This window comes from Danio rerio, chromosome 8 (genome assembly GCF_049306965.1).
Source record: "Danio rerio strain Tuebingen ecotype United States chromosome 8, GRCz12tu, whole genome shotgun sequence".
NCBI classification, from domain to species: domain Eukaryota; kingdom Metazoa; phylum Chordata; class Actinopteri; order Cypriniformes; family Danionidae; genus Danio; species Danio rerio.
Window position 1 is genome coordinate 11527501 of NC_133183.1, and position 26341 is coordinate 11553841.

The 26341-nt window shown below is 36.4% G+C and overlaps 1 protein-coding gene across 6 annotated transcripts in view; it reads left to right on the forward strand.

Annotated features, from left to right (window-relative positions):
- The window catches only part of kcnd1 (potassium voltage-gated channel, Shal-related subfamily, member 1), a 137386-nt gene extending 112606 nt beyond the window's left edge, over window positions 1-24780 (forward strand). For 5 of the 6 annotated variants that reach the window (XM_073908937.1, XM_017357258.4, XM_073908938.1 and 2 more), the window contains 4 exons: window positions 2921-3004; window positions 22021-22113; window positions 22395-22633; window positions 23932-24780. In XM_073908937.1, the coding sequence (XP_073765038.1) occupies window positions 2921-3004; window positions 22021-22113; window positions 22395-22633; window positions 23932-24136 (621 nt within the window). In that variant the 3' untranslated portion in view covers window positions 24137-24780. The remainder of the gene's footprint in view (window positions 1-2920; window positions 3005-22020; window positions 22114-22394; window positions 22634-23931) is intronic. The other variant, NM_001126470.1, reaches the window with a different exon arrangement.
- The last annotated feature ends 1561 nt before the right edge of the window (window positions 24781-26341 follow it).

The following is a 26341-nucleotide window of genomic DNA, read 5'->3' on the forward strand; positions in this document are numbered from 1 at the left end:
CTAACAAATACAGTTGAAACCAGAAGTTTACATACACTCTAAAAAAAAAGAAACATTTAAAAAAAAATGTCTGATTGTACATCATATTAAACGTTTGCTTTTGCGTTTGATTTTAGGTCTGTTAGGATTACCTAAATGATTTACATTTGCTAAATGCCAGAATAATGAGAATTATTTTTATTTTTTATTTTTTATTAATTTCTAGACAGTCAAAAGTTTACTTACGTTACCTTGGTATTTTTTAACCTTGCTTTTAAACTGTAAAACTTTGGTGAAATGTTTTGGGGATCCATCCACAAGCTTCTTACAATAGTTTGAAGGAATTTTGACCCATTCCTCCTGACAGAACTGGTTTAACTTAGTCAGATTTATTGGCTGTCTTGCTTCCAAAAGCTTTGTCAACTCTGCCCACAATTGAGTTCAGGGCTTTGTGATGGCCACTCCAAAACATTCACTCTGTTGTCCTTAAAGCACATTTTAACTAATGTGGCAGTATGCTTAGGGTCATGGTCTGTCTGGAAGACCCATTTGTGGCGAAGTTTTAATTTCCTGGCTGATGTCTTGAGATGTTGCTTCAGTATTTCTACATAATGTTTTTTCTTTATGATGCCATCTACTGTATGCTGTGAAGTGGACCAGTCCCTCATGCAGCAAAACAGCCCCACAACATGATGCTGCCACCCCATACACAGTTGGGATGGTGTTCCTTGGCTCGTAAGCTTTCCCCTTTGTCCTCCAAATGTAACACTGGTCATTATGGCCAAACAGTTCGATCTTAGTTCCATCAGACCACAGGACATGTCTCCAAAATGTATTCTTTTTCCCAGTGTAATTTAGCAAAGTGTAATCTGTTTTTTGTTTTTTTTGTTGATTCTGGCTTGTTGATTTTTTCCATGTTGTCACACAAGGAAGCAGTGTGTTTGAGGTTTTTCTTATATACTATTCTACAGTTGTGTCTCCAGTTAACTAAAGTGTTGTCAATGAGCCAATTAGAAACTTCCAAAACCTTGACACCTTCAGCTGAGGTTTTTCAGTGGCATAATAATCTTATTGTACTGTATGTAAACTTCACTTTCAAGAAAAGTTATAACAATTTCTCAAAAAATATCTCTCTCATTATTCTGCTATTAAGCATAACAGAAACTAAATTGATAATCCAAATTTACCTAAAAGAGAAAAAGTTTAGTCACATTAACATTTGGTTTTTTTTTTTTTAATGGTTATGTACCTTTTTATACAGTGTATGTAAACTTCTGGTTTCAATTGTAAAGTGAGATTAGATCCAGTGTTAGATCCGTGCTCAAAGCACCCGCTGACTGCCTGGAGCTCAGATGCATGCATACGCTGCAGTGCATGCCAGAGAGTGTGTGTGGTCACGTGATCTGCGGTTTCAGCGGTATACAGGGGATGGAGATCTGTTTAGAAACACCAGGTGAACGGCAGTGTGGATGTAGATTGTTTTCATTCTAAAACGCCTATTTAAAACTAAAAGGTATTACTGTAAACGAGGCCTAATTTTAACTAGGAGTCCTGGTGGTTCCAAACATCTTCCACTTACGAATGATGGAGTCCACTGGGCTCATTGGAACATTCAGAGCAGCAGACATTTTTCTGTAACCTTCCCCAGCCTTGTTGCTCAAGACAATCCTGTCTTAGGTCTACAGACAATTCCTTTGTCTTCATGCTTGGTTTGTATTTTGACATGCACTGTCAACCCAGGGACCTTATATAGACAGGTGTATGCCTTTTCAAATCATGTCCAGTCAACTGAATTGACCACAGGTGAACTCCAATTAAGCTGCTGATACATCTCAAGAATGATTAGTGGAAACAGAATGTATCTGAGCTCAATTTAGAGCTTCACAGCAAAGGGATAGTTTACAGTTTAACCCAAAGAATGACCAGTCTGGTAGATGAAGAAGAGCCGGAGTCAGAGATTTAAATAAATAAATCAAGTTTACTGAAGATAATTTGCAGTTTCATCCGCAGAAGCCAGCTTCAACACTCACAATGAGTTCCTAGGCCGCTCTGCTTACAATCACCAATCAATAACAATTATACTCTCACATAACGTCATTAACTGCGTCATACATAAAGGTGTTCTAACCTGATTGGTTAAAACACAGATAGACTAGGAACATTTCCACGTGAGGTTCGTGCGTACAATTCTGAACAATATCTAAACATAAACGTCAGACACCCTTTAGACTGATTAGAGCTGACTCCAGACCTGTGAAACGGATCAACAATCAAATAGAACACACACACTTTAAGTATAATCTGTTTCTTATCCAAGGCTGAGTGTACCGTCAGCCGTCTTTATCAAAACTGGTTAAAGACTGGTATAATCTACATTCAGGCAGTTATATTCTTACTACACAAAGTCTATCTATAAAAAAATTTAACCGTAAAACTATAGCAAAATCACTTTAGACATTTTAGACAGTATTAACACCTAGAAATAACAATAGAAACAGTTGTTTCCAGTCCTCAGTTCCACTCAAGATCTCCATGACCTCTGACCTAGTTTGCTGGCTCCTGAAAATAGGTATAAAGAGACTGGCAAATGCACTGAACATTCTTATATTAAGCAATGTGTTAACTTATTCATTAATTAAAATCAATTCACAGTTAAATACTAAGAAACAGGAGGATGAAAAGGATAAACGTTGGTCCATGATGAGATGGATTGGAAAGCAGAAATCCGAATCCTTCAGCATAAACCTATGGTTATCATGTAATGAGTGTGTGTTTGAATCTGGTTTTGCAAAAAGTAGCCAAAAGATCCAAAACAGCATGAAACTACCTCATGATGTAACTAAACAGCCTCATTGGCATTATTACTGCTCCGAGTTGTTGAAGTTGTATGTGAAGCAAGTGCTGACACGATCGATTCAGATAATTCTCTTCTGTTTTACAGAAAGTTCGACTTGCCAGAATTCGCTTGGCCAAGAAGGGAACCACCAACGCCTTCCTACAGTACAAAGAAGAAGGAGGATTTCATGTGAGATTAATAATATTATTATTATTTCAATTAAGTTCTGTGTTGCACACAATGTGGTTGAACCATGAACCGGAAGTTACTGAAGCTTTCGTTTCAGTATGACACAGTTCCAACTCAAAGAATATTTAGAAGCGGGGGGGTATTTTTGAGCTCCTCTTATTTTCACCTGCAGTGAAATGATTGAAGGGTGTGGCTAAACAGACTTTACTCAAGCCGTCAAACTGACATCATCAGAGAAGCTCTGTCATTTTAGAGCTGACAGTCATATAAAGACTAACAATATGCTTTAGTAAAACAAACATATACTTTGATTTCATGCAGACTTTATTGTATCTGCTCAATGGAGTTATGAAGTGTGTTTCAGGACAGAAATGGCAGAAATAAAAGGCTGTCATGCTCCAAATAGGCTAAAAACAAAGTAGAAGGCTATCTTAAGTCTTTTTTAAGTTGCATTGTGCATATGTAAACTCATATGTTAATTTAGGCTAAACATTAATGCTTTTGCTTTAAAAAAATATATACATACAAGTGTATTTTTGATGGGACAATTGTTAAGAAAAACATAAGAATTACTGTATTTCTGTGAGGCATTCATTCTTCATTTAAAGCTTATGCTGTCTATCTGTACTGTAGGAGAGAGTCTTGTGGAAATAATTTAATCATTTGAGAATAGCAGCGCACAATCTCACAGTAATTTTTCATCCCTGTCATTTTTCGGATGTTTACTGGTATCTCTGTGTGAAAGGGGCTGTTGACTTCCATAGTATTTGTTTTTCCTACTATGTATGTCAGTGGTGGCAGGTTTCCAACATTCTTCAAAATATCTTCTTTTTTGTATGAGAGCAAAATACTGAAGTTTAGGGTGAGTAAACATTGGCCAATTTTTCATTTTTGGTTGAACCTATGCCCTTAAAAGCTCCTATCCCTTGTTAAAATGATGAGGTTTCTTTTCTTATCTTACTTATATAAAAAAAACACATTGATTTTGAACAACATGGCGAGTATATTTTTTTATTTTATTTTGAAGGGAAACTCTGCAGGCTTAAAGTTTTTATCAATCTCACATGCTGCTTCACTGAGAACATCCAAGCAAGAAGTAGTTGTCTTAAATAGATTTTGTAGCATTGGGGGAATCTTTCAGCAGGGACAGTTAACATCGAATATGTGAGGCGAGGGGAAAATAGACAGTAATATTTGTGTGTTCTGGGAAGAAGGAACCACTAAGTGTTCTACGGTTAGTGCTGTGTCCGCTTACACAGCGTGTAATAGATGCTTCAATGAGTCTCCACAAGAAATGTTTGCTATCGGATCTTCCATAATAAGGTCATTTTCTGTTTAAAGGCTAGTAGTACAGTAGCATCTCACTTGACGGCAGATTTAAGAATGAAAAGCACATTCTGTAGAGAACGGTACTGGCCTAGTTGCTGAATAGATTTTGATTTTGCTGAATACTTAGTTTGTTTAATAATAAAAGAAACAAATTACAAATACTCAAATTACTGTAGTTTAATAGTTTTTCTTAGGAATTGTAATTTGCTATGTAGTTTTACTCCACTATTTTCTTTTAACCTGCAGTCACTACTTTATTTATTTCTTGTTTAATATGATTAGCTAATGTAGAACAATCAGTCCTGCGATTTCTGTTCAATCAAATCGCACATAAAAAAGTAAATCGCATCTTACTGAACAACCCCAAGACATGGGTGCTTTATAAATGCAGCAAACCCAAAATGGGTAAAGATGTCCAAAATCTTTACACGCAATGACCCAGAGACATTTTATAGACTGCATGTCACTGATGAGAAAATGAAGGATATTGACTGTATGACTAAAATCACCAAACAGCCTCACTAAGTGGAATGAATGAAGAATGTAAGGAAGGAAGGAAGGGCCGAACGAAGGAAGGACCGGAGTAAGGAAAGAAGGACCGAACTAATGAAGGATTCAAGGAATGACTGAACAAACTAAGGAAGGAATGAGACCCAATTAAGGAAGGAACAAAAATATGTGTGAGTGAACAAATGAATAAGCGAACAAATGAAGGAACAAACAAATGAATGAAAAAAGGATTCAAGGAAGGACTGAACATACGAAGGAAGAAAGGAAAAAACAAACAAACGAATGATTGACCAAAGGACCTATTGAAGGAAGGAGCAAAAATATGAACGAACAAACGAAAGAATGAATGAGGTAACGAATGATTAAAGGATGGATTCAAAGAAGGACTAAACAAAGGAAAGGATGAACAAACGAAGGAACGAACAAACAAATGAATAAAACAAGTGAACAAAGAACCCAATGAAAAAAGGAACAAAAATATGAACAAACATACAAATGAATGCGTGAATAAATAAAGGGAAGAACGAAGAAAGGAACCGAGGAAATCTGGCCTGTTTGACTTTCATTCAGTTTAACACAAACGAAGAAACGACACGAGGGTAAATAAATCATTCTCTTCAAAAATCTGAATCATTAAAATATGAATCACGACATCATTAATAACCACACTGCAACGACAGTCTAAATTCCACCGATTTTTCAAAAACACAATCTATAAAAATTTAGCACAGCACATTAAATCACAGCAGAAAGCAGCGAGAAGAGAATCTGAGCTCCAGCATCAAAGTATTCAGATTCTCAGCGTGACATGAAGGGTCATTAAAGAGCAGCACAGCAGCTCGTAAAGACTACAGTAGAGTATTGGGCTGCCGGCAGAAGCCATTCCTCAGATATTAATGATCACACGCTCGTTTTGATCTCATCAAACAGCGCTACAGTGTGTGTAAAGGTCATGTCTCGGTCCCACAAATGTCTTGTAATAACAGCTTTTTCATATGGCCGCTGACATTCAGAGTCAGCTAAACGCTCTTTCAGGGCCAGGCTTAGGGTTCCGTGTCCTTGCTGCGAGGAAATGACAATTAACAACAGGAAAGACAGGTGATGCCGGACAGGCGGGAGGTTTGGAAGTAATTACGGAGACCCAGGACGGTTTGAATTGGCTCTTGTCTTTTCTTCATAAGGTCAGTATTAGGTGAGAGTGGTTCGGTTAGACCCCCTGCTGGTGGATGCTGGAACTACACTATCTGGAGGCCTCACAATTTTTAATAATTTAATGTTGTGATAAGAAGTTTTTTTATTTATATACTTTAGCTAGATTATATCGCTAATGCTGCTGATATGACATTAAACATAAATAAATCAAAGAGGTCATTATTTGGTTTAAACAAGATGAAACAATAAAATTGAAAAGGATGTTACAAAACAGTGATTTTGTTATTAAATTGTTCTATAATGTTATTTAAAATGTAAATTGATAATTTCCAGCTTAAAATGAGCAAACAAAAGAAGAACTGTAATGTTATTTAATAATTTAGATGTTTTAGATTTGTGTTTATACAGCACAGTTATTGTATGGCTAATGCTGCTGAAATTACATTAAAACATAAAAAAATTTTTTTTTAATTAATTAATAAATAATCCAATATGGCATTATTTTGTTAAAACAGTAAAATTGAAAAAGAATATTACAAAATAGTGTTTTATAATTTAACTTAAAATGCAAATGTATGATTTGCTGCCAAAAATAAGCAAACAAAAAACATTTATGATTAAATAATCTGCAAAATTGAGATGTTTTACATTTTTGTTTATATTTATTACACCCCAAGTCTAGGGGAAATAACATAGACATAAAAAAAAAAAGTTGTGGGTGGTTGATTTTTCAAACAAAGGAAACAACTTATGCAAAAGAGTAATTAAATAGATTTATTCTTGAAAAATTGTAGTTTAAATGAGCATCTCAAATAACACACAAAAGAATGCACAAATTAAATTACCTGTAAATCATCACAGAAAACACAGGAAGCGTACTTTCCTCCATAAAAACATAAACAAAGACAAAAGTAATCAAAAAAACTACAAACTCAAGCTCTCAAAAAAGTTGCAAGTATACATGAACAGTTTGTACAAGACTAAAGATTGGAAATAGGCCGGAGAGGTAGGGAAATCCAGGAGCTCTTCACTCCCAGCAACCGTCGCACCACAAATGAGCTCCCCGAACCCTGCCGGATGTTCCCTTTTAGACGTCTTCGCGACCAGCAGCCAAACAGAGCCTGGATCATATTAGAATGGGAGCCTATGGAATAATAGAAAACAACACAAGAATGCAAAAATAAGATAAAATAGTAAATTTGAAAAAAATATATTATTACAAAATAAAAATAAATTCTGTTGTGAAGTGTTTTATAGTGCAATTTTAAATGCAAATGTATTATTTGCTGCTAAAACAAAACACACAAAAGAAAACATTTATGATTGAAAAAGACTGCAATGTTACTGAATAATTGAGCTGTTTTACATTTGTGTTTATACTGTACCTGGATTGTGTAGCCAATGCTACTGATATGACATTAAAACATAAATAAATAAATTCAAGATGGTGCTATTTAGTTAAAATAAGATAAAGCTTTAAAACTGAAAAAAGAATATTATACAAAATAGCATTTTTTTCTGTTGTAATGTGTTTTATAATGTAATTTAAAATACAAATTGTATAATTCGCTGATTAAAACAGACAAACAAAAGAAAACATTTGTGATTGGGGAAAAAAGCGTATAATACTTAATATTTTAGATGTTTTAATTTTGTGTTTATACTATAACTACAGTATAATAAATGCTGGGTTATTTAAATCCAAATTGGCTAAAATGTGGACAGACCCAAACACTGGGTTAAATTTGGTCTTTATTTAAAAAAAATTAATCCAGCAGTTGGGGTTTACTTCATTACACCCAGAATTTGGTTGAAATAACCAGCGTGTAGATTGTATAGCCAATGCTGCTGATATGACATTAAAACATAGTTAAAAATGAATGAATGAATCCAAGATGCCATTATTTGGTTAAAATAAGATAAAACAGTACATTTTGTAAAAGAATGTTATTACAAAACGATTTTTAAAATGCAAATTTAATTTAAAATTCCAATATATAATTTTGCTAAAAACAAGCAAACAAAAAAAAAACATTTATTAATGAATAAAACTGTAATGTCACTTACTAATTGAGCTGTTTTACATTTTGTGTTTATACTGTCCCTAGATTGTTTAGCCAATGCTGCTGATATGACATCAAAACACAAATAAATCCAAGATGACATTATTTAGTTAAACTAAGATAAAACAGTAACATTTAAAAGGAATTTTGTTACAAAATATTGTTTTCTGTTGTAAAATTATTTAAAATGTAAGTGGATAATTTGCTGCTTAAAACAAACAAACAAAAGAAAACAAGTATGATTATTATTAATGAAACTGTCATTTTACTTAACATTTTGGTGGGTTATGATATAAAACTTAATCTAACATTTTACAGCAAGTTAAATAAAATTAATTAATTATAAAAATAGCAACAGTGCATTAAATTGATCAGAAGTGACAGTTAAGGCATCTATTACACCATAAAAAATTGTTTTCCATGTAAATGATTTAAATTAAGCTTCACAGCAAAAAGCAATTATATGTAAACTGTAGTTTTAACAATAATAAGCAGCACTGGCAAAGCTGTTTTCATCATTTACTGTATTATAATAATAATGAATGTTTCTTGAGCAGAAAATCAGCACATTAGACTGAAGACTAAATTAATGATGCTGAAAATCAGCTTTAAATCACATGAATACATAATATTTAATACACTAATAAAGTTTTACAGTATTTCTTGTTTTATTGTATTTTTGATCACATAAATGCTATCTTTGTTAATATTTAATATGATTTTTAAAAACATTTATTCTAAACTTTTGACCAGCAGTGTAGTTTCGGCCTGGATCTCCTCTCTCATGAAGTCATTTATCACAGTATGATTCAGCAATTTGTAACATATTTCAACAGGTTTTCTTTCTCACTCCAGCGCGTGGATACGCTTAACATCCTCAAATAGCATTTTCTCTGCTGCATTAAGTAATATTAAGTACAATGTTTATTCCAATGGAAACAATCCCTTGCCCTTTTCTAATCCCTGGCTTTATGAGCAAGCCCTGGTTATCATTACTCTGCGGTAATTGCCATCCCAGGGAAAACAAACCTGTTTAAATATCTGTTTCTCTCTGTGGTTTTATGTAATTATTGCACTCGTTGCAGTTCCTCTCGCTCCAGGGTGTGTTTACAGTGCCTGTCGTTGATCGTGTTCCTCCTGTAATACATTCTGAATATAGAGTCTACTTCACGGTTAAGGGTGGAAAATGAAGATATACAGTGTAAATAACAGCGTATGGATTTTCCCATTTGTTTAACATAAATTCAAAGTTGCTTAAAGACCAAGGAGGAATAAAAACGAAGCTGAGGCTTTTCTGAAGAATACGTCAGTGGTGCTTGACTGAAATTGCCAACACAATGCTAAAGTTTTGTTTGTGGTTGCTTTTAGGTGAATTTTTTTGCTTATCCAGCATATGTTTCACACAGCAGATAACCTTCCAGCCACAGCCCAGAACTGGGAAACAGCCATACACTCTCACATTCACAGTCATACACTACGGCCAATTTAGCGTATTTAATTCATTAATAGTGCATGTCTTTGTACTGTGAGAAAAAACACAGGGAGAACATGCAAACTCCACACCGAAATGTCAGAAGGTTACCTAGGATGAAAAATTGGTACCAAAAGCATGAGGGTAGCAAGCATGATAAACAAAGGAAGCATCTTTAAATACACAGCCGAGACATTACACCTTAATAATGTATACATGTAATAATGAGCCATCGTCGACCCGAGCGATCCTGTGCCCGTAGTTGTTTACAAGGCCATCTAAAGCACGAGCGGTTTCGGTTTCACGCTCACCGCACGTCAATATTTGGAATAATGAACTTTTTGAGCTGATGAAAATGATGTGCGTGGGATCATTGAAGTGCTTCTGACATCCTTTCAGAAACGGACAAACGCCAGAGTGACGCACAAAAAACAAAAGAAGATAATGATTCATTCAGCAATCTAAACCATGAATAAACTGGCCTGGATAACTATTATCATCACCTTTTGGACTATTATTAACTCGGAATGACAGAATTATTCTCTAACAAGAGGTTACATGTGCTGGTGAAGATTAAAGATACAGATGAGAATTTTGCACTGACTGTTCAATCTCAAATAAGTACTAAATGTCTGCTGTGTGTAGTTTTTCTGTAATTGGTAACGTATCAAAGACTGTAAGAGTCTGTATGTGTTCATATATGTAGCATTAATTTATTTATTTTATATAATCGCAGACGTTACAGTAGGCTTTTTCTCACTATCATTGATCTGCTGTTATGATCAAATCATGTTGATAGAAAGGTTAGTAATAAACATTAATACACAAGTATTTACAGTTGAAACCCGAAGTTTAAACACTCTAAAAAAAGGAACATGATGGTGTTAAATCATACCAAACGTTTACTTTTTTAGGTTCGTTAGGATTACTGTACCTAAATGACTTACATTTGCTAAATGCCAGAATAATGAGAGAATTTTTTTTTTGGAGAATTTTTTATTAATTTCTAGACAGTCAAAAGATTACATACCTTGGTATTTTTTTTAGCTTTGCTAAAAACCTTTGATCAGATAATTTGAAAATCCGTCCGCAAGCTTCTCACAATAGTTTGAAGGAATTTTAGCCCATTCCTCCCAACAGAATTGGTGTAACTGAGTCAGATTTGTTGGCCTTCTTGCTCGCACAAGCTTTTTCAACTCTGCCCACAAATTTTCTATAGGGTTGAGTTCAGGGCTTTTTGATGACCACTCTAAAACATTCACTCTGTTGTCCTTAAAGCACATTTTAACTAATTTGGCAGTATGCTTAGGGTCATGGTCTGTTTGGAAGACCCATTTGTGGCCAAGTTTTAATTTCCTGGCTGATGTCTTGAGATGTCTCCAGTTAACTCAAGTGTTGTCAATTAGCCAATCAGAAACTTACAAAACCTTGACACCATCACCTGGCTTTTTCAGAGGCATAATAATCAATGTAAACTTGACTTTCAAGAAAAGTTATAACATTTACTCAAAAAACATCTCTCATTATTCTACCTAAAAGAGAAAAAGTTTAGTCACATTAACATCTGACTTTTTTTAATGGTTATGTGCCTATTAATAAAGTGTATGTAAACTTCTGGTTTCAACTGTATGTGTATAAAGCATCTATTTTTGTGAGAAGTGCTTCTCATATAATATGTCAGGGGTGTCAAACTCGGGGCCCGCGGGCTGAGTTTGTGGCCCCCGACTGAATTTAAAAGTTTAATGTTAGTGCGCCCCACGAGTTTGATATGTTTATCACTTCTCAGTTTTGCGTGTGGAGCTTAATGAACCCACCAATCATGGTGGGATATATGGATCTCGGGGCGGGACATCGGCTGAGCTTTACGCAAGCAGAGAAACACTTCCCAATGAGTAAAAGTTACAGCAGTGTTGTCATGGAGTGTTTTCTCTTGTGTCTGGTTAGCTGCCTCGATTCTAGTGGGAACACGCGGACATTCATCTTGGCGCGCTTCATTCACAACACTTAAAAAAAAGTTTTTTTAAGTTGCTGCTCAGGAGACATTATATGTAAATAAATGTGTATAAATCGGTGCTTAATTTGAGCAGGATCTTGCCGGATTCTGTTCTGGGAAATGTCGGATATTTGTATTTTTTCTTTCCAGTATTTGTTTTAATTGATTCTTCATTAACTTGTGCGCAGTGAATATCTGCATGTGTGTAGTGAGAGAGAGAATGAGTGCAGCTAATGCTGTGTGGATTGTGTGTGCGCGCACTAAAAGCAAAATTCACGTTTAACTATTATTCCTGAACAAGATTTTCAACCAACCATCTTTCTTGCGTTTACAATCACTCTGATTGGCTGTTGGTTATTGCTACGCGCGCAGTGAGCAGAAAGTAAATCAAAGTGATGCATACGCAACGAGATAAAAGAAAAGTAAGGAACTCGATGCAGCCTAATGTAGTCGTCTGCTGTCACATATCGACACCTGTCCATCAGCATTAGGAGTCACCGGTAACCCGGAACAACTATAGAGTTGCACTGTTATTTGTGGGTCATTTGCATCGTTCTACCAGCATTGTATATACAATGCCTCACACAACAAACATTACATATATTTCTAATAGTGGTGGGCTGTTATTGGTGTTAACGTGCTGCGTTAACACGAGACTCTTATGTTAACAAAAATATCGCCGTTTATCTATTCTCAAAATGCAAGCTATGATGACTTTCACCTTGATATTTTAGCGCAGATGTATACCTGGCCGAATTGCACTGTAGGTAGCTAGAATGAGTCTTTGAACCTGTGTGTATTCCAACTGTGAAACGTGAAGTGCTAACAAGGATGCAGTTCAATAGAGTGAATCTGATTAATGTTAGCTCCACATCTAACTATCAGGCACCTATAGAGTTTCAGTAAAAGTAGTATGCGTTTCAAAAATAGTATGCGTTTCAGTAAAATATATATAAAGCAAGGCTCCATTCCATAAACACACTATTCTGAAAGCCATCTTCAGCCAGCAGGAAAGTTGCTGTATTCAAAGCGGGAGAGAGATTCAGTCCGTGTCTTTACTAATGCGGCAGGTAGAGTTCTCCGCAATCTTCTCAGGTTGTGAAACCCACAATAATCCAATATTTACAATCCCCTAGCGAGGGGGTATTTTTTTCAGCATGGATCTATAAACCCATTACTAACAGGCCTGCAGTGCTATTTATACACCAGACGAAGGTTTTTTTCAACTCTTCAGCCTATTCTGGCTTTGAATTTCTACTTAGGTCTTGCTTTTGTCTCTGCATGCTGTTATTCGGCACTCAAGAGTCTGTGCGGGTCTTGATCTTGGATGAAAGGATCTTAGAAAATGCGTATGTGGACCAATTTGTCATGTATTTACAAATGTGTAATATAAAAAACAGATGATGTTTTATTTCAATAGATTTTTATAGAATGAGTATTATATTTATATATTGCATTTAGTATTGTAATATTGCAGCAGTATATTTAGTTGTTACTTACTAAAGGAAAAATTTTATTGATCAATTATATTTACCTTTGCACCATAAATATTGAATTCAATATTAATAATATTATTATTATTATTATTATTATTATTATTATTATTATAATAATACTTGATATTATAATTGTTATATTGGTAATAAACATTAGAAATATTTTTTTCTATGATGATAACAACAACAACAACAACAACAACAACAACAATAATAATAATAATAATAATAATAATAATAATAATATTATTATTATTATTAGCTGCATTAGTTAGTGCCTGTATTTTGAATATGAGGTGTAAGTGTCTGCATTATACTATATATACTATTTTGGGTACAGTTCTTAATAGTACTATCAAACATATAATAAGTATTATTAAAATCTTGTAACTAAGTGACTAATTCTGTGACCATTGCACCAGCTGACTTAAACCAGTACACAACCACTTATTAAGCAACAGGAAAACACCCTGTACATAGCATCAGCATACTACATTTACTATACGATATACATCTACATATACACTAAACTAAATTTAAACATGACTACCTCTGTTTTTTTTTCACCAAGGTCTATATGTCACGATCGAGGTTGGGGAAAAAGGAGGGAGGACCGAAGCGCAGAGTAAATAAGTATTTATTTATAATAAAATAAAATAAAATAAAAGGCTAAATAAACAACCCAGAGGGGAAAAACACTAATGAAACAAATAAACAGTCAAAACAAACTAGGATAGAAAGGCTAGCGGGGATCAGGACTGGAACAAGGCAACAAGGCAGGCTACAAACGATGACATAGAATGACAAACTGGCACAGGACAGCAGACATGAGGGGATTATAAACTTTAGTAAATTAACACACAAACAAATGAACATAATTAACTAATAATGGGTTAACAAGGAGGGTGGGACTTCACAATAGACGGGAGAGCACATGACACAGAGACAACACAAGCCATGCGCTCACATAAAACAGGACAAGAACATGTAGCCAATGAGAGAACTCATTAACCGCATGTTCATGACAACACAAGCACAACTCTTAAGCACACAACAAAAGCATGTGACCACAATGTAAACAGAGCCACATGCTTTGACAATAAAAGCAAGACACGAGCACATGATAGATACACCTTACCGTGCGCTCACACATATGCAACGCGCATGCTTCATCTCAGCGTCAACCAAAACTGAAAGCATCTAGGCGAAGACGCTGAGAATAAAACAGTGCGATGCTGACAGAACAAAACTCAAACACTAGTACAACCCACGACAGCGCGCACACACACAGAGACCCCCTTTTGCCTTCTGAACTGCCTTAATCAGTTGTGGCATAGATTCAACAAGGTCCTGGAAATATTCCTCAGAAATTTTTGTCCATATTGACATGATAACATCACGCCATTGTTGCAGATTTGTCGGCTGCACATCCATGATGCGAATCTCCCGTTCCACCACATCCCAAAAGTGCTCTATTGGATTGAGACCTGGTGACTGTGGAGGCAATTTGAGTACAATGAACTCATTGTCATGTTCAAGAAACCAGTCTGAGTTGATTCACGCTTTATGACATAGTGTATTATCCTGCTGGAAATAGCCATCAGAAGATTGGTCCACTGTGGTCATAAAAGGATGGAAATGGTCAGCAACAATGCTCAATTAGGATGTGGTGTTGACACAATGCTTAACTGGTACTAATGGGCTCAAAGTGTGCCAAGAAAATATCCCCCACACCATTACACCACCACCACAAGCCTGAACCATTGATACAAGGCAGGATAGGTCCATGCTTTCATGTTTGTTGACGCCAAATTCTGACCCTACCATCCGAATGACACAGCAGAAATCGAGACTCATCAGACCAGGCAACATTTTTCCAATCTTCTATTGTCCAATTTTGGTGAGCCTGTGTGAATTGCAGCCTCAGTTTCGCACCCGGTGTGGTCTTCTACTGCTGTAGCCCATCCGCCTCAAGGTTTGAAGTATTGTGTGTTCAGAGATGCTCTTCTGCATACCTCGTTTGTAACCATTGGTTATTTGAGCTACTGTTGCCTTTCTATCAGCCCGAACCAGTCTGGCCATTCTCCTCTGACCTCTGGCATCAACAAGGCATTTGCGCCCACAGAATGGCCGCTCACTGAATATTTTCTCTTTTTTTTAGACCATTCTCTGTAAATCCTAGAGATGGTTGTGCGGGAAAATCCCAGCAGATCAGCAGTTTCTGAAATACTCAGATCAGCTCGTCTGGCAGCAACAAACATGCCACGTTCAAAGTCACTTAAATCACCTTTGTTCCTCATTCTGATGCTTGGTTTGAACTGCAGCAGATCATCTTGACCATGTCTACATGCCTAAATGCATTCTGTTGCTGCCATGTTATTGGCCAATTAGAAATTTGCCTAAACAAGCAGTTGGACAGGCAATATATATATATAATTTACTTTTACATAGCCAGCATGATGCTAATCATAGATAGTTTTGTCATCCAGTGTCTGTATCTCTTGTCTCAGCTGAGAAAATTGTGTCGTTAACGTGACGTCCCTATCAGCACTTTTTTAACAATGGAATTGTCAGTGATTGATGGTTTAATACCCTCTGAGGTTCCTCCGCTGGGAGGCAAATCTCTTTTCCTGATGGAGTGTTCGGGAAGAAAGCATCACAGCCTGTAGATCTGACTGAAATGTATTTATTTGCGATTTATTGCTCACATACCTGCGATTGGGTGGCAGAGAAATTCACTTTGGGGTCAAACAGAAAGTAGATTATGACAAATTGAGATTCTTTAATTTTTTCAGCTACAGTAAGTATGCATCACTTTGAGTTCCTGCTGTATTGTTGCTGTAAGTCAACATGACATAGTGGATCTTTTATTAAAACAGCTCTGCAGAATTTGTTCTCTCGTATTCTTGTGCTTTGGGGCGTTTTTTAAATGTACTAAATTATATTGAAATGCTTTGTGTTTGTTCGGATCAGTTCCATTCTGTTTGGTGCCACGAATGAACAGGAACTGCTGTTTTCGTTTACACTTGCACCCTATGTGAGCAAACTTCTACAATTGTTTTCAGTACAGCTGTGTCATTGCCTTTTTGGGACTTTTAGTTTAGCTAAAACAAACATAATTGTTCTTGGGTCCAGTTATTGATGATCTTATCTGTCCCGAATCCCTCAGCCACCCTTGGTTTGGGCTGACAGGGCACTTCCGTGGCAGACAGAGCCGTCCTTGCTCCTTCTAGGCTGTCAGAGCCACTCCGAACATCCCGTCCTCTCGTTCCTAGATAAGATCTGCTGCTTTTAAAGGGCTGCTTCTAGACGGCGGCCGGAATGGCGATAAACCACCTTGACTTGAACTACAAAGAGCTTGGGGCTAGATGGTATCAGGAGGCATTAAAGGCAGACTCTGGGACTGATGTTTCTTGAGAGACTTGTTCTTCAGAACGCGACATCCTTGCATGTGATCGTTTTACATCCAGAGGTTATAGAGGTTACCAGATACGTGCCAGTGGCATCAAGGACAGCAGGCTTCTTGAGAAGTAGTTGTGCGGTGAAGTAAAGGTCAGATCATGGGTAATGTGAGGACAGTGAAGCTACTGCAGAGACATCTTTAAAGTCCCCCTGAAATCAAAATGAAATTGTTTCTGTAAGTGATCTATTAGACTTCAGTTTAAAAAAGTGAGTAAACCCAATTATATAAGTGATTATTTGACTTAAAAAGGGAGTAATCCTGTTGCTTTAAAAGTGATTTGACTTAATACTTTAAAAGGTAAGTAAACTTGTTGCTATTAAAGCAATTAGTTAATTTTTCTTAGAAAAAAATGGTGAGTCACCATGTTGCTTTTAAAGCGGTTAGTTGACTTTAAAAAAAAATGGTACACCCGTAGCTTTTAAAGTGATTAGTTGACTGTCCTTTAAAAAGTTATTAAACCCATTGCTTTTAAAGCGATAAGTTGACTATCTTGAAAAAGTGAGTGAACCTCTTTTTATAGCATTTAGTGGACTTTACTTAGAAAAGTGAGTAAACCCTTTTTGGCCCCGTTTACACTAATGCGTTTTAGTTTAAAAACGCATAAGTTTTGCTACGGTTACACCATCCGTCCACACTACGCCAGAGTTGAAGAAAAAAAAAAAAGCTGAAGAGGCCGTTTTCATTCTAAAACGCTGCTGCTCTGTCTCAGTGTGGATGGGGCAAAACGAAGGCGGGGCTGCCAACATTCGCCTTTATGATTGGGGCTTTTCCTCAATATTAAGTAGCCTACACACAGTCAAAGTTCTGCATCCTCTCCTTGTAAGTTCAGACTTCGCAAGTTTGATATGGAAAACAAACTCCCGAGAACATGTCGGGTACATTTTCAAAGGAAACAGTGTACTGTATAACCTTATTTACATCATCCTGACTACATTGTTACACTTTCTTAAAAATAAAATAAAAACATGAAGGAACTGCTATTTTCATTTTGATACAACTTAACACAGCCGAAATGTTGAGGCCTTGTACTGCATATATGAGCGTCATCTTCACTGTTCGCATAATTATAACAAAACAGAGCCTATAACATAACTACATATATATACATACTACATACATATACATATATATATACCCTCTCTTTTGCTGAATATCAGTTTTAATAATCAATTATGGCCATTATAAAAGTTTAACGTACAATACGTTTATACATTATAGGAAATAAAGGCAAGCAATTACTCAATATACAGAATGTACATGAATTAATTATTATTAGATTAATTATTAATTTATCTCTGCGATCAGCCAAAACATGTTACACGAGAACAAGTAGCCTAATAGATTGAAAAGTCCAAAGTTGGGGAATATGTTGTTAGATATAGACAACAAGATGAATTAAATATCACGTTTAGCAAATATAGTTAGATGAGATCCAGCGGGAGATCCTTGATAAACACTCCGTCTAGCACAGCTCTCATCTGGGTAGTTAGGCTGCAACGCTTGCCAGAGAGTGTGTGTGTGGTCACATGATGTGCTTTTCAACGTTTTGTAGATGAAGAGCTGTTTAGAAACGCTGGGTGAAACACTATTGTGGACGCGGATAGTTTTCATTCTAAAACACCGTTTTAAAACTAAAACGCACTAGTGTAAACGGGGCCTTAAAGTAATTGGTTGATGAAAAGGTGAGCAATGCCATCGATTTAAAAAAATTGTTGACTTTACTTTAAAAGTGAGTGAAGCCATTGCTTTTAGAGCAATTAGTTGAGTTTGCATATAAAAACCTGTTGCTTTTAAAGAGATTAAATGACTTAATTTTTTGAAAAAGTGAATAAACGCTGCTTTTCAAGTGATTAGTTGACTTTCAAAAAGGCAAAGAAACCAGTTCCTTTTAAAGCGATGAGTTGGCTTTACTTAATGGCACCTAGGTTACCCCTTTTTCCTGATTTAATGTAAGTGTTTTGCGTCTCCAGAATATGTCTTTAAAGTTTCAGCTCAAAACATCCATCAGATTTTTTATTATACCTGTTATAAGATTCTATCTTTTACCTTTTTGCATCAGGTAGCAGTTTTGTTGTACTGCGCCTTTAACGCTAGTCATCCCCGCCCACCGTTTCTACGTGGCTCTCTGCGTGCCTTAATCTCCTCCCTCGGCTGTGTCAGACAACAGACAGACTTAAAGGAAGTAGATGTCACATAGCGTTTGTGAGAAATAATACAGTAAAAACTTTACCAAAAAGTATTTTTTGTAGTTGCAACAATGAGTCACACACAATGTCGTTACAATGTTAGAGTGCGTAAGTATGTTTTCCATTGGGGTAAATGAAATCTGGCTTTAGCTCAGGTATTATATATTTGGCAGAGCTGTGACAAACTAAACTTTTGGCTAATGGCTATTTACATTTTTTTTTTAAAGGGAATGAGCTACTCAGTATATCCCGACCTGTCTTCATGTTTCAGTGAAAATTACATCTCACATTGATCAAGATGCCCATTTCAAGGCACTTCAGGGGACCTTTGAGGACCTTTCATTAATGCCTTTTCCCAGACATTTTGGAACAGAACTACACAGACCAGTGTATCATAGCAACAAGTTTGGCAGGAACAAAATTTGAATCTCCCAGTATGCCGGATACACACAACACGGTCACTGCCTACTCACTACATTGCTGACTGATCAGGATCACATTTAGGACGCTTTCAGCACATTTTATATATATATATATATATATATATATATATATATATATATATATATATATATATATATATATAAAGCTGCTCTGAAAGATCCAATGAGCACAGTGGCCTCCATCATCCATAGGTGGAAGATGTTTGGAACCACCAAGGCTCTTTCTAGAGCTGGCCGGCCATCTAAGCTGAGTGACCGTGGAGAAGGGCCTTAGTCAGGGAGGTGATCAATAACACTCTATGGCAGGGGTCTCAAACTCGCGGCCCACGGGCCATTTGCGGCCCTCAGTGCAATATTTTGTGGCCCGCGCCGACCACTGTACACTGACAGAATCAGCGGAGCGGGGAGAGAGACCGCTCCCCGCTCTGCTGATTCTATCCGTACACAGCGGTCACTGGCATTCCCCGCCCACCGTGTAAACAAAGGGGCGGGGATGCCGGTGACTTCACCACGCACCCCGCCCCTTTGTTAAACGCTGTGACGGGCGGGAAGTGTTAGGAGGGAACTCGCGCCGGCCAGAACCAAGGTAAGCTGTTCCCGCCCCTGCCTGCCACTTAGCTACCTATCTGCAGCCTGCCACCTACCTAGCTACAGCCTGCATCTTATATATATTATAGGTAGATACAGACTGGTACAGACTGATGTGACTGGAGTGGGGTGGGGGTGTTTTATTTATACATATATACGCCTTTTTTTTAGGTGAGGGCAGGCACGTGCACACATAGGGCTCAACCTGTGCAGTGCACATGCCCTTTTTAGTCTTGGATAGAAAGTGCCCTTCCAAAATGATCAAAAGTGCCCCCGCGACGCGGCACACCTTCGGTCCCGCCCTTCAGTAGGCGCGCGACAACACAGCTCTTGAGTACGCGCGCGACAACACAGCTGATCAGTACGCGCACGATAACACCGCTCTTCAGTACGCGCGCATCCACTCTGCAGTGGGTGAGGGAATGGAAGTTTTGAGTGAGTTCCCCCAAGCCATACTGAGGGTCTCAACTGCTTGCCGCTCTAAAGCCAAATGTGGTTCAGATTTGTGAGAAGAAGCGCTGTCAAGTCTCTGGCAGCAAGGAGTAGGCAAAAGATGCCATGTTCAGAAGAACTGTTCATAATCTTCACTTAATGTTCTATTAATGTTCAGGACACTTCATGTTCAGAAGAAATAATTAAAACTGTTAATAATAACATTTGAGGACTTTTTTTGTGTGAAATCCCTTATGCGGCCCAGCCTCACCCAGACTATGCCTCCTGCGGCCCCCAGGTAAATTGAGTTTGAGACCCCTGCTCTATGGTCACTCTGTCTGAGCTCTTCTGTGTAGAGAGGAGAACCTTACAGAAGGACAACCATCTGTGCAGCAATCCACCAATCAGGCCTGTATTGTAGAGTGGCCAGATGGAAGCCATTCCCCGCCTGGAATTTGTCAAAAGACATCTAAAGGACTCTTAGACCATAAGAAATAAAATTCTCTGGTCTGATGTGAGTAAAATTGAACTCTTTGGAGTGAATGCCAGGCATTACATTAGAAGAAAACCAGGCACCACTCATAGCCAGGCTAATACCATCCCTACAGTGAAGCATGGTGGTGGCAGCATCATGCTGTGGGAATGTTTTTCAGCAGCAGGAACTGGAAGACTAGTCAGGATAGAGGGAAAGATGAATGCAGAAATGTACAGAGACATCCTGAATGAAAACCTTCCTCAGAGTGCTCTTGACCTCAGACTAGGGTGACGGTTCATCTTCCAGCAGGACAATGACCCAAAGCACACCGCCAAAATATCAACGGAGTGGCTTCACAACAACTCTGTGAATGTACTTAAGTGGCCCAGCCAGAGCCCAGACCTAAATCGTATTGAACATCTCTGGAGATATCTGAAAATGGCTGTACATCGTCACTTCCCATCCAACCTAATAGAGCTTGAGAGATACTGCAAAGAAGAATGGGCAAAAATCTCCAAGGACAGGTGTGCCAAGCTTGTGGCATCATATTCAAAAAGACTTAAGGCTGGAATTGCTGACAAAGGTGCATCAACAAAGTACTGAGCAAAGCCTGTAAATACTGATTTACATGTGATTTTTCAGGTTTTTTATTTTTAATAAATTTGCAACAATTTCAAAAAATCTTTTTTTCACATTGTCATTATGGGGAATTGTGTGTATATGCATAAAGTAGTCTACATTTGAATTGGATCAAAAACTGCTTTCTGATTTATTTATTTATTTATTATTATTATTATTATTTGCATTTCTGCTTGGCAATAATGAGACTGAATTGTTGCAGAAAGTATATTGAATCAAATGTTGAAGCATATGTTATATACCAAGTTGCAAAGGTTTCCAGGTATTATATTTACATTTATCCATATTATATAAATCCATATTAACATTTGAGATATTTTTTTTAAAGACACAACATCTGTTTAAAATAAAATATTACAAACTTCCTATTTTATCATTAAAGTATTTAGTAAAATATATTTAAACTTAAAGTTATTTTAAATTGGAATAATATTTCACAATTTTACTGTTTTTATTGTATTTCCCATTTTGATAAATGCAGCCCTGTTAACAACATATCACTAATAAAACAGCTGTAATGAAGGTTTAACCAAAACATTGTTCTTAAGACAATTTTTTTTTTTTTTAAATAATCAATAGCAATATATCTGAGGGTAAAAATGCACAGCTTTTAAAATATAACTTGAAGATGACAGTGAACGAAATGTGTAGTGAACTTCACAAAAATAAACCTGTCTTGATGCTGAAGAGAAATAGTCTCTTTAAATAGGCTTGTGTCCTGCACTGTAAGATTGATGTTTTAAGGTTTCTGTTCTCGTGTTGGTTTTTTGTGTCAGGATCGGGACCATGACGGCGCTCTGTGTCTGAAGAACAGATCTTCATTTGAGCACCAACATCATCATTTGCTCCACTGTCTGGAAAAGACAACAGTATGTTCATATCCTCTCTTACTGGGCATTAATTAATGAGTGTGTTTTTTTATCTTAAAAATTAAAAACTGCTTTTATTCTAGCCGAAATAAAACAAATAAGACTTTCTCCAGAAGAAAAAATATTATTAGATATACCGTGAAAATATCCTTGCTCTGTTAAACATAATTTGGGAAATATTTGAAAAGATAATAATTTCATTAAAAATTTTGACTTCAGCCGTAAAAGAGTCCATCTAAATGTGTATATCCTGAAGCATATCTTCTTGTGCTTTCCTCCAGAATCATGAGTTCACTGATGAGCTGACATTCAGTGAGATGTGCATGACGGAGTCTGTGGGTTACCGCACCAGCCGCAGCACCTCCATCTCCAGCCAGCAGGGGGTTTCCACGTCCTGCTGCCCGCGCAGAGCCAAGAGAAGAGCCATCCGCCTGGCCAACTCCACTGTATCAGTGAGCCGCGGCAGTGTCCAGGAGCTCGACACACTGCACGTGCACAAGACTACTATCAGACCACAGAGGTACAACAACAACAAGATTTCACTACAAATGCAGATGCGTGTTATGAAATATGTTGTGAAAAGTGCTAAGAGCTAGACTTGACTTTACTTTGCATTAAAAATATTAACATTAGAGTAGCGTAATACACTGTAAATATTGCTGGGTACCACACAAACAATTTGTGTTGGGACAACATGGAGGAATTAAGTTACCTTACTACTTTTCACAACTTTAAGTGGGTTAAACACCCACTTATTTTTTGCAAAAATAAAGGACAAAATATGTTTGCAGTTAACATTAACCAGGTTATAGTCATAAATATTTAAGGTTAAGCCAGCAAATATTGTTGTGTTGACCCTCTCGTTTGTTACTTTCGTCCCTGCTCAAGGGGTCAAAAGTAACGATGTAAAACTTTTGTTTAAAGCAAAGTTATGTTGGCGTTGTTCTACATTAATACAAAATAACACCTGACTTTGAAAGACCACATTTATGAGTTATTAACCACAGCAAATATATATTTCTGCCAAAACCATCATCTTTTAAAATTAAGTTATGAAAAAATGGTATTTTCGTCTTCGCTCTCCCCTAATAATAAATTCTAAAAATATAATATAAAATAATAATTATAATATAATATAATATAAAATTATCACAGTTTTTACATTATAAAATGACATTCTAGTATTTTTTACAATTAAAATTCTATTTTGTTCATTAAAATAAGTTTGAAATTTCAAAACTATTTGATCAATATTGATAATTATGCCTCGGAAACAAGTTGAGACATTTAAATGACTGTAAATAATACTAATAAAAAATATAACAAAATCCAGATGTAAAATAATAAAAACATAAAATATATATAATATATATAAGATAAGATATATATATTTTATATATATATCTTATATATTTTTTCCTATTTCCTCATGTGTTACTGTATTTATTGCTGTATTTATGGACCTACTATTGCATATATGGTATATAGTAGTCGATCATATGAAGTGGATCAAAAACTGCTTTCTAATTTTTTTTTTTTACAAATCAGCACAACAATACTGAGAACGAATTGTTTCAGAAAAAATATTGAAACATGAAAAGCTTAACTTTTATTATAATAACATTTATCCATATTATATTAATCCATATTAACATTATAGATATATTTTAAATAGATGTTGTGCTCAAAATTTGTATTACAGAAAATTCTAATAGTAAAGTATTTTGTAAAATATATTCAAACTCAAAAAAGTCAATTCAAATTGGAATATGTCCAAATATTACCGTAACTCCGTGTGTTTCTGCATCTACAAAACAGCCGCTCCAGTCTGAACGCGCGGACAGAAGACCTGAAGCTAAACTGTGATGACCGGGATTTCACAGCGGCTATAATCAGTATACCAACCCCTCCTGCCAACACCCCTGACGAGAGTCTGCCGCCCTCTCCTGCCATTCCCGGCATCTTACGCAACTCTCGTTCCAGTTCCTTCACCCACGAGACAGTGAAGATCTCCTCCTTATAACCGCCACAAGCACACGAGCATCCCCCTATTATTGCACAACGGAACGGACGTGATGGACTAAGTGCATCTGCTTCATTCCAAATGGACATTTCCACATGGACTCGCATGAGCTGATGTGCGTTTTTTTGTGATCGTCACAGTTTGAACAATTCCAGGGGGGAAAAGACTGCATAAAAAACTCGATCGCATATCGCAAATCAGCAGTTATAGCGGCACTGAAGGCCTTTTACTTTTAAAGATATGCAATGTTTCAACAAGCTGGAATTATGCCTATATGTCCACTGCGAAATACAGTTGCGGGAGAGATTACTTAAAAAAAAAAAAAAAAAAGTGGAAATATTGAACCTGTAGATCTTTGCAGGGAAAAAAAAAAGCTATAACAACAACAACAAAAATGACGGCAGATGGTGTATATGTATCAATATTTGTATCATACCTCTTTAGATCACATGCATCTTCAAAACCCCCCCCACAAGGAGGAAAAAAAAGAGAAGAGATTCATGAGCAATCCTACCCAAACATGCATGTTGTATTGTAGATACCATGGCAGAGAATGGAGCCGCCAACATGCTACTCGCACATACTTTTTTGCATGGTACTTCTTTTACCTCCGTTTCGTTTGTCCTGTTTTCTTTCTTAACATCTATGAAGAAAAAAAAAAAGAGATGATATTTACAGAGTATTAATGATCAAACGTGATGCACCAGATGTGCACATTAGGGAAAAAAAGATCGATAAACAAAGAAAATGAAAATAATAAAAAAAATTCAGGCATGTTTTTGCAAAAATCTGAAGCCAGACAAGTGCGGCTGTGAGTGTGTGTGTGTGTGTTTGCGTGAATGTGCGATTGGGCGGCGATTGGGAAGAACTTGTGTTATTTGATCACAGATATGCATGGATACCGTTGTAGGTATTTTTATGTGTTTTCTCCAATGGGAAAATGAAGGGTTTCTTTAGCATTTTAAAGCGACTGGAGGGCGTTTACCACTGTCATTGAGTTTTTACAGCAGTAATTAGAGTCACTTCAACTTATCTTTTATTTGGCTTGGTAATCAAGTGTAACCTTTAAACCCTGGCTGGCTATTTTTATACGGTAGTTCGTGCATCGAAAACAAGGCTGTGTAACGGTCCAGTGAGCCATTTCTCATCTGTTAATGTTTATTTAAAAAAATCATAAGCAGCAAATGAGACAGGCAATAATAGTGTAATTATTTTTTACTACAACAGAAAATGAAAGAAGCAGTTATATATGGAAGACTAATTTAAAAAAGGTAGGAATGCAAATTTGCACTTGACTGTGATGAGAAATATATTTGTTACTGTTTACAAGCATTGTTAGTAAGTTATTTTTACGTTCATTTTTGGTTCTGTCTGTCTTTTTTTTTCCTCTCTCAAGCTTCATAAAACGGTGTGAAGTGGTAAATTTAGTAATTGGTCAGGCACCTGCTCATTTTCGGCAGGCGGTGTTGGATGAATGGCTCCCGGTAGGAGATTAAAGAGTTAGATATCAAAAGCACAGAGGTGTAAAGTCTATTCCACAAATAAAGTGAACAGAACTCAGAAAATACAATGTTTGTCGGCTCTCAATCGAGGAAATACAGTTAAATCAATGTTTTAAAATGCTTGTCAATAGCTAACGGGCATTTGAGAGTCAATAAAACATATACAGGCAACACAAAAGGAATACTTTTGACTCCTGATGATATACAGAGGTCTAATGAAAATGACTTATTTCTTTGTTGGGTATCTGCGGAAAATCAACCTTCCTAATTGAGATTATGTACACAGATCTAATCTTATTTTTTATATACTGCAGCATCCAGGACCAAAATGTCCAAAGTAGGGCCCACGAACCAAAGTTATCATGGTAAGCTTTGATTTGGCCACCATCTCATCATCAACATCTCATCGCGTTGGTGAGAATCCCTTTAACAGAGATCATCATTTTGAATTTAACGTAACATTTTTTTGTCTGTTTTATAGTTTTATAGCAAACTGAAATGAATTGTTTTAATTAAAGGCTGTAAATGAATCATTTTTTTAATAATGTAAATACTGTCACTCGACAAATGGAGGACAATGCACATAACATTGTTAGCAAATCACTGCAAAAGCTTGACTTGTGTTGCTATTTGGCATTGAACTCCATTGTGTAATAAATAAATAAATGGAATTTATATATACATACATACATACATACATACA